The following is a 10092-nucleotide window of genomic DNA, read 5'->3' on the forward strand; positions in this document are numbered from 1 at the left end:
GATCCCTTGACCTCGTGATCCACCCGCCTTGGCCTCCCAAAGTGCTGGGATTACAGGCTTGAGCCACCGCGCCCGGCTAATTTTTGTATTTTTTAGTAGAGGCGGGGTTTCACCATGTTGGCCAGGATGGTCTCGAGCTGTTGACCTCGTGATCCGCCCGCTTTGGCCTCCCAAAGTGCTCGGATTACAGGCGTGAGCCACTGCACCCGGCCCCAAGAAAGGCTTTAACAGAAGATCTTATTAATTCACTAGTACCCACTTGCCCCTAGGCAACTGACTGGCATTCCTCAATGGAAAGTACATCTTTCCATTGGATGGATGGAAAGTTAAACTTACCCATTCCAAGCACAAGCCTTTGTTCAAGAGGAGTTGTAAAGAAATATGCCTTGTGTTTTCAGCTACTGTTACTAGAATGTTAATTCGAAAGTGAAAATCTTCCACTTGAGGAATATGATTTTCATGTGATTTTCTCAATAAGGCATTAAGTGTGGCCTTAGGAAGATGATGCATTTCATCTTTTTTTTTCTTTTTTTTTTGAGACGGAGCTTCACTCTTTATACCTAGGCTGGAGTGCAATGGTGTGATCTCAGCTCACCGCAACCTCCGCGTCCTGGGTTCAAGCAATTCTCCTGCCTCAGCCTCCTGAGTAGCTGGGACTACAGGGTTGTGCCACCATACCCAGCTAATTTTTGTATTTTTAGTAGAGATAGGCTTTCACCGTATTGACCAGGATGGTCTCGATCTCTTGACCTCGTGATCCACCTGCTTCGACCTCCCAAAGGGCTGTGATTATAGGCATGAGCCACCTCGCCCGGCCTGCATTTCATCTTAATACAAGATAAAAGAAGCCATGTCTGTATGTGGAAAATTCACCATCTTATCTCCTCTGGGTTGTCCACAGGCCCGTCTGCCTGTAAAATGGATGGCCCCGGAAAGCCTGTTTGAAGGGATCTATACCATTAAGAGTGATGTCTGGTCATACGGAATATTACTCTGGGAAATCTTCTCACTTGGTATGTTGGGGCACTGCCGGCCTCCCTTGGCTCTGGGCTTTGCATGCTCTGCTCTCTTGGGGTTCCCCTTCTCCCCTCCGCTGACCCATCCAACACTGATGGGTCTTACTGGTATTGCAGCCTGTGACTTTATGTTTATTTCCTGGTGTCCTTTGGCCTGTCTTCCTCATTGGTTTATAACCTGCTTGAGAACGTGAGCTGTGACTTCTTTTTCCCAGCTGTAGCCCATGTGACTGCAACAGTGTCTGGCACATGGCAGCTCTCAATATATGTTTGTTAATTGAATGAATCAATAAACAAATGAAGAAATGGATGAATGGCTACACGTGGCTAATGTTTTCCTCAGGTGTGAATCCTTACCCTGGCATTCCGGTTGATGCTAACTTCTACAGACTGATTCGAAATGGATTTAAGATGGATCAGCCATTTTATGCTACGGAAGAAATGTAAGTTCAAATTCAGACTGTAATTTGGTTGAAATCAGAAATTTAGTCTGTCTACTTCCAAACGCATGACCAAAAATAGTCAAAATTCCTAATGCAAAGTTTACATGATTCCTTTTTCTAAAATAGAGGTGGGGTCTTGCTGCGTTGGCCAGGTTGGTCTAAAACTCCTGGCTTCAAGCAATCCTCCTGCCTCAGCCTCCTGAAGTGCTGGGATTACACGTGTAAGCCACCACATCCGGCTGTCTGATTCCATTTTAAAAAGAAAAAGAAACTCTTCCTTTTCGTTTTAAGAGTTTCTGAACAAAGCTGAACCTTTCCTGTTCTCAGAGGCACCTGCTTCCAGGTTTTAATTCCTTTTAAATCCATGAAGGTGATTTGATTCCATTCAGTACATCACATTTCTTTAAATGCATTTCTGCCCATCATCTGATTTCTCCTTTCTGATACGAATTCAAAATCTGGTAGAAGGCTTGCCACACAAAAACAAAAACAAAAACAAAACAAAAACAAAAAAAACATGCTGTAAATATGTAGCTCCACTGGAATAAAGGGTGCTTTATTATATGGAAAACGATCCATTTTGCTTCATTCAGACTTCTTCATCTCGTTCCTTGTTCTATTGCTTTTACAGATACTTTATAATGCAATCCTGCTGGGCTTTTGACTCAAGGAAACGGCCATCCTTCCCTAATTTGACTTCATTTTTAGGATGTCAGCTGGCAGATGCAGAAGAAGCGGTATGTAGCAGCCAGGACTTTATAAAGCTTTATAAAGGAAATTGGTAAATTAAAACACGTGTTGCTGACTTCCTGAGAACAAAAGGTACCAAGTTGTCTTTCTCATTGTGGTTTTTCTTGGTTGGCTTTTCAAAGCTGTATGGGATAAGACTTTATTTATTTATTTAGACAGGGTCTCACTCTGTGGCTCAGGCTAGAGTGTATGGTGTGATCATGGCTCACTGCAGCCTCAACCTCCCAAGCTCAAGCAATCCTCCAGCCATAGCCTCCCAAGTAGGTGGGACCATGGAAAAGCACCACCATACCAGGCTAATTTTTAAATCTTTTGTAGAGATAGGGCATCATTGTGTTGCCCAGGCTGGTCTTGAACTCCTGGGCTCAAGCCATTCTCCCACCTCAGCCTCCCAAAGTGCTGGGATCACAGTGGCATGAGCCAGTGTGCCTGCCCTAAGATATATTTGTTGATAAAAATGTTTTTAGGCTGGTCCCTTTGGCTCACGCCTGTAATCCCAGCACTTTGAGAGGCCGAGGCGGGTGGATCACAAGGTTAGGAGTTCAAGACCAGCCCGGCCAAGATGGTGAAACCCCATCTCTACTAAAAATACAAAAATTAGCTGGACAAAGTGGCAGGTGCCTATAATCCTAGCTACTTGAGAGGCTAAGGCAGGAGAATCGCTTAAACCCAGAGCCAGAGGTTGCAGTGAGCTGAGATTGTGCCACTGCACTCCAGCCTGGATGACAGAGTGACACTTTGTCTCAAAAAAAAAAAGTTTTTAGGAAAAAAAAAAACCTTTCCTGATTTCAGCTAAATGATTGATAAATTAAAAGCTCCTAAGTATTCAGTGCAGTGAAGTAGACAACTAAATAAAACTAAATAAAAATAGGCCAGGCATGTTGGCTCACGCCTGTAATCCCAGCACATGGGAGACTGAGGTGGGCAGATCACAAGGTCAGGAGTTCGAGACCAGCCTGGCCAACATGGTGAAACCCCGTCTGTACTAAAAATACAAAAATTAGCCGGGTGTGGTGGCACACACCTGTAGTCCCAGGCTACTCAGGAGGCTGAGGCAGGAGAATCACTTGAACTCAGGAGGCGGAGGTTGCAGTTAGCTGAGATTGTGCCGCCACTGCACTCCAGCCTGGGCAACAGAGTGAGACTCTGTCCAAAAACAAACAAACAAACAAAAAACAACTAAATAAAAATAATCCCTGGCCTCCAGAAGCCACTAGCCCTTTCTTAGGAAGCATGAGTGTGGAAAAATCGTGTGACCTAATCACGCTATATGGTAGCAGGGAAACAGCACTGAACTGGAGTTCCGAGGGTTGAATACCAGCTCTACTCCTCTGCCTCCCAGTTGTGTCCATTATGGCAAATCACTACTTCTCTGAGCTTCAGTTTTTTCACCTGTAAAGTGGGTTGTTAAGTTAGATTATCTTTGTGTTTTGGGAACTCGGAATTTCTTTGCTAATGCTTTCCCCATCAACACCACCACCCGGTGTAGTGAAAAGAGTCATTTCCAGATGAAGTAAATAAAGGAGAGAACCTTGAGCTCCCAATACTGAGGTTTGAATCTTGACTCCATCATTTACTTGACAAGTCACTTAATCTTTTGGGAAGTCTCCGTCTCAGTTTCTTTACCTGAAATTTGTAATTGACAAATCTCACCTCATGGAGTTGTAAGGAGTAAATAAGGTGATGTAAGTGAAAAGAGCTCACGCATACTGGGCACTTAGTATTTACTCAATAAAATGCTAGTTAAATATAAATCTGAGTTCTAAATGGGTTATCTGTCCTCCTTCCTAAATTGTTAAAGAGTTCATTTTCAGTTCTGTATTGTCTACATAGACCTGGGCAGTGTGTCCTTTCCTCCTGCTGTGATTTCTTTGAAAATTACATGGAAAGTTGGTTATTGTCAGAGAATTAGGTCAAAAGTTTGGAGGAAATGGAAACTCCCCAACAGACTCATAGCCTATTGCACAGATACCTATAAACAGTTAACGACACTATAAGGTAAACTGAGAGAAGACTTATAGAACGAAACAGAAAGTGAGCTGGCAAAGAAAGAGTATATATGTATGTGTGTATCTTTCTGTCCCCATTTTTTTTGAGACAGGGTCTTGCTCTGTCATCCGGGCTGGAGTGCAGTGGCATGATCTCAGCTCACTGCAGCCTCTCTACTGTGGGCTCAAGCAATCCTCCCACCTCAGCCTCCCCAGTAGCTGGGACCACAGGTGCACACCACCAGGCCCAGCTATTTTTTTTGTATTTTTCGTAGAGACGGGCTCTCACTGTGTTGCCCAGGCTGCTCTCAAACTCCTGAGCTCAAGTGGTTCACCTGCCTCAGCCTCCCAAAGGGCTGGGATTACAGGCATGAGCCACGGTGCCCAGCTAAGAGAGGACTGGTTGATGTTACTCATTGCATAGTTGGGCGTGGATTTGTACTGATCTTATTTGAGCTGGATGTGAGGACTAAGTAGCATCTTGGCTGCTGGAGAGTAGAGGGTGAGCAGCATATTCCAGGATGAATGAATCATATAAATAAAAGTTCAAAGTTGAGAATGTGGAGTGGCAAGTAAACGGCTGTACCTAATATACAGGGAGAATGCGGGAATAGAGAGGAAAACACAAGTGTGAAGGCCGTGTGGCCAGGATGGAGGGTTCAGGACCACGTGGGTCTTGGTTGGAGGTTCTCTTTTCATGTCCCATACCCACAGGATATCCGGATCCGCTTCCTTCTGTTCAGGGGACCTGTCAGGTATCAGGAACTGTTGAATGGCAACATATCCATGCATGGTTAATTAGTTGAGGGAATCCATGCTTTGGGACAGACAGTTCACCAATTTTTTTCTCCCAATCCCTTCCACTCTTCCTGACCCTAGGTGACCAGTGTCAGAAGCACCCAGAGAAAATGGTAGCTCCTTTAAGCAGATTAGAAAACAGATCCCCAGGGCCAGGCATGTTGGCTCACACATGTAATCCTAGCACTTTGGGAGGCTGAGGTGAGAGGATCACTTGAGGTCAGGAGTTCCAGACCAGCCTGGCCAACATGGCGAAACCCCATCTCTAGTAAAAACAAAAAATTAGCCAGGCGTGGTGGTGCATTCCTGTAGTCCCAGCTACTTTGGAGGCTGAGGCAGCAGAATTGCTTGAACGTGGGAGGTGGAGGTTGCAGTGAGCTGAGATGGCACCACTACACTCCAGCCTGGGTGACACAGTAAAACTCTTTCTCAAAAAAGAAAGAAAGAAAGAAAAAGAGACAAAGAAAGAGAGAAAGAGGGAAAGAGAGAGAGAAAGAGGAAAAGAGAAAGAGAGAGAAAAAGAGAAAAAAGGAAAGAAAGAAGAAAAAGAAGGAAAGAAAAGAAAGAAGGAAAAAAGGAAAGAAAAGAAAGAGAAAGAAAAAGGAAGAAGGAAGGAAGGGAGGGAGGGAGGAAAAGAAAGAGAGAAGGAAGGCTCCCGTCTGGATGGGAGGAATACAAAGAGGAGCCCTTACTCATGGCTCCTGCAGCCTGCCCCAGTCTGAGCCAGTCTGAAGGAGAGGAGCTTGAAGTGGGTCTCAGCTGCCGTGCCCACTCTGCTGGGCACTTTGGTTGGTGCAAAGCACAACCCACACAGCCACACAGGCAGTCCTGCCCACTCTGTACAATCCTATCTAGTCCCTTGCTTGAAAAACTGGCCTTGTCACCTTCCCCAGGGCGATCTTCCCTGGTACATCTGTGAACACCTTTGTAGAATCTTTGTTTCTTTTCTTTTTAATTTATTTTTTTGAGACAGAGTCTCACTGTGTCACCCAGGCTGGAATGCAGTGGTGTGATCTTGGCTCACTGCAACCTCCGCCTCCTGGTTCAAGCAATTCTCGTGTCTCCGCCTCCCAACTAGCTGGGATTACAGGCACCCACCACCACACCCAGATAATGTATTTTTAGCAGAGATGGGGTTTCACCATGTTTGCCAGGCTGGCCTCGAACTCCTGAGCTCAAGTGATCCACCCACCTCGGCCTCAATGTGCTGGGATTACAGGTGTGAGCCACCGTGCCTTGCCAGAATCTGTTTCTGCATCAAGAACTAGGGAAAGAAAAGGACTCTCAGAGAACCAGGGAGACGGAATGGGAAATACATGGAGAAAACATCGGTTAAGGCTTTTATGTCTAACCTCAGCACAATGGGGTTAGATCAGGGAAATCACTGATTACATGATTACATACCTAGGCAGTTAGACAATGGTGAACTGATGAAGATTTTTAGGATGGTGAAACATGCTTCAATCTTTAAGAACCAGATCAAATATTCTGTGCTCTGCAAAGCCTCCCTCAATTTCCCTAGTCAGATTTCAGGCTCCTTCTTCTGACTTCCCATAACTTTCAGATATAACTCCATGTGAGACTCAATGCTAGTGTCTGATGACGTTATTTTATGCGTCTCTCTCTGTCATCACTAGACTTCATTAGTCAGGGCAAAGATTGTTTCCTGTTCATCTGTCCACCCCATGGGGGTAGTGCTTGGCCTGTGATATTAAATAAATGAGTGAAGTCAGTATGAAAGCAAGCTGGAGACCACATCTGTTTGGCTCGTCATTATAGACCCTGTTGCTAGCATGATGCTTAGGGGGTAGAAGGCGCTCCGCAAACATTTCTGGAACGAGGAAGGAAAAGAGCATAAAAGGAAATTTGGAAAAGTGAGGCAGAAGGTGAGATGTCAGGACATCAGTTGAGAGGGGACGGTAGCAGCAGGGATGGGCACGCTGGGGGAGCACACCAGGCAGGGGCCGTGGGCTGACGAAAGTGGGGGACATGCGTGTCTCCTGTTTCAGAAAAGGCATCTGAACTAACATCATCTTCCCTCTCCTACTCACCCCCATAAATTAGAGGAAATGTGGTGGTTTTTTTTAAAAAGAGAAGTGAGACCAGGCGTGGTGGCTGACACTTATAATTCCAGCACTTTGGGAGGCTGAGGCACAGCATCGATTGAGCTCAGGAGTTCAAGACCGGCCTGGCCAACATGGCGAAACATCGTCTTTAAAAAAAGAAAAAGAAAAAAAAAGAAAATACAAAAATAAAACACAAAATGGCAAGAATCAGTGAGCCTACTTAGGAAAGAGAATCTCAGAATAAATAAAATTGTTATCATATATTGTTAGTGAATGCCACATTCACTAACCTCAGTACAATGTAATAAAAAATCACCCAACCGAAAGAAGCCCCCAAATTTATATACCAAAAATTAAAAATCGGCTGGGTGCGGTGACTCACGCCTGTAATCCTAGCACTTTGGGAGGCAGAGGTGGGAGGATCACCTAAGGTCAGGAGTTCCAGACCAGCCTGGCCAACCTGATGAAACCCCATCTCTACTAAAAATACAAAAATTAGCCAGGTATGGTGGTGGGCACCTGTAATCCCAGCTACTTGGGAGGCTGAGGCATGAGAACTGCTTGAACCCAGGAGGTGGAGGTTGCAGTGAGTCCAGACTGCACCATTGCACTCCAGCCTGGGTGACAAGGGTGAAACTAGGTCTCAAAAAAAAAAAAAAAATTAAAAATCATGCTTCTTAAGGAATTCTTTGCTTAAGAAGAAGGGGAAAGAGGGACAAGAAATACAAATGGATATTGCCTATTAAAACCTGTAAGAGTTACCCAAATCCATAATTCTAAATTAATTGATTAGAAAACAAAGAAAAATGAAGATCAATAAGTAATCTTTCTCCTCCTCCCCCTTTTTTTTGAGACCGGTTTTTGCTCTGTCACCCTGGCTGTAATGCAGTGACATGATTATAGCTCACTGCAGCCTCAAACTCCTGGAGTCAACTGATCTTCCCACCTCAGCCTCCCGAGTAGCTTTTTAAAAATTATCTTTTGCAGAGGTGGGGATCTTGCTATGTTGTGCAAGCTAGTCTCAAACTGCCGGCCTCAAGCAGTCCTCCTGCCTCACCTCCCAAAGTGCTGGGATTACTCGTGTGAGACACCACACCTAGCATAATTAGTCTTTCAATTCAAGAAGCTAGGGAAAAAACAAAAAATAAATAACAATAAAGAAGAAGGAGGAGAGAGAGAGGAGGAGGAGAATGAACAAAGCAGGAAGAAGGAGTTAATAGAGAGATAGCCAGATTTAATGAAACAGGAAGTAGCGACAACAAAGTAATGGATGATCGGGAAAACCAAAAGTTGTTTCTTTGAATTAATAATGTAATTGCTAACATTTTTTGAGTATTTAATAATACAGTTTATTAATGTATTAGCCATAATATAATAACTCTTAATCCTCACATGAATCCCCTGAAGTAGGCCTTTTTTTTTTTTTTTTTTTTTTGAGACAGAGTTTCACTCTTGTTGTCCAGGCTGGAGTCCAGTGGCTCAATCTTGGCTTACTGCAACCTCTGCCTCCCGGGTTCAAGCAATTCTCCTGCCTCATCCTCTCGAGTAGCTGAGATTACAGGCATGCGCCACAATGCCTGGCTAATTTTGCATTTTTAGTAGAGACAGGGTTTCTCCATGTTGGTCAGGCTGGTCTTGAACTCCTGACCACAGATGACCCACCCACCTTGGCCTCCCAAAGTGCTGGGATTACAGGCATGAGCCACCACACCCAGCAGTAGATTCCACTATTACACCTTTAGCAGATTAGTAAATTCAGGCACAAAGAGGTTAAGTCATTTGCCCAAGGTAACATGGTAAATGTCAGACTTAGGATTTGACTACAGCAGTCTGAGTGTAGTCTATGCTTTATATCAATACTATATATCAACAAAGTATACAAATATACTACTAAAGCTACTATCTTTGAAGTGAATAAGTAAGAAAAAAGAACCTGGGCATGGTGGCTTATGCCTGTGATCTCAGCACTTTGGGAGGCCAAGGTGGGAGGATCCCTTGGGCTCAGAGGTTTGAGACCAGACTGGGCAATATAATGGGACCCCATCTCTACTAAAAATTTAAAAATTAACCAGGTGGGGCCAGATATGGTGTCTCACACATGCAATCCCAGCACTTTGGGAGGCTGAGGTGGTCGGATCACCTGAGGTCAGGAGTTCCAGACCTGCCTGGCCAACACAGTGAAACCCCGTCTCTACTAAAAATACAAAAAGTAGCCGCACATGGTGGTGGCTGTCTGTAATTCCAGCTACTTGGGAGGCTGAGGCAGGAGAATCACACGAACCCGGGAGGCAGAGGTGGCAGTGAGCTGAGATCGTGCCACAGCACTCCAGCCTGGGCGACAGAGTGACACTGTCTCAACAACAACAGCAACAACAAAGGAAATAAAGGTCCCTTAAAGAAATGGAAAGGTCGCGTGCAGTGGCTCACACCTGTAATCTCAGCTACTCCAGAGGCTGAGGCAGAGAACTGCTTGAACCCAGGAGGCAGAGGTTGCTGTGAGCCGAGATCGTGCCACTGCATTCAGCCTGGTCAACAGAGTGGGACTCTAACTCAAAAAAAAAAAACCCGCAAATCCAAAATCCTCCAAAATCAGAAACTTTGAGCACTGAAAAAAAAAAAAAAAAAAAAATCAAAAGCAAAACCAAAAAAGAAATGGAAAAGAGTGATATATTACAACTATACCCAGTAATTAGTTATGGGAGTAGAGAGAGATTGAGGTGTCAGAGATGGTTCTGGAAACTTCTAGACAGTGAGCATGGATGAAAAGCAGATGTTAGTTAATTCAGGTGGAGGACTAGAAGTGTTGTCGGTATTTGTGCTACACAAGCTTCGTGAGATGGTTAGCAATTCAGTGGTAGAGATATACATTTGGATTCAACAGTTTGAACAAATGCTAACTAACTGCTCTGTCTACTTCACAAAAGGCATGCATAAAGAGCTACTGTTCATCCTTCAAGGTACAAGCAAAGCTGTCATTGTTTTACCCCCAGTTCACAATGGATATATTTTTGGGTGAAAGGATACACACACA

At 44.5% G+C, this 10092-nt stretch overlaps 1 protein-coding gene across 1 annotated transcript in view; it reads left to right on the top strand.

Moving 5' to 3' along the window:
- Positions 1-10092, top strand: part of FLT3 (fms related receptor tyrosine kinase 3) — a 101642-nt gene that overhangs the window by 88416 nt on the left and 3134 nt on the right. Inside the window, exons 20-22 of the mRNA XM_037741704.1 lie at positions 902-1013; positions 1360-1459; positions 2091-2196. Of these exons, the coding sequence (XP_037597632.1) occupies positions 902-1013; positions 1360-1459; positions 2091-2196 (318 nt within the window). The remainder of the gene's footprint in view (positions 1-901; positions 1014-1359; positions 1460-2090; positions 2197-10092) is intronic.

Source organism: Cebus imitator, unplaced genomic scaffold (genome assembly GCF_001604975.1).
Source record: "Cebus imitator isolate Cc_AM_T3 unplaced genomic scaffold, Cebus_imitator-1.0 Scaffold103, whole genome shotgun sequence".
Classification (NCBI taxonomy): domain Eukaryota; kingdom Metazoa; phylum Chordata; class Mammalia; order Primates; family Cebidae; genus Cebus; species Cebus imitator.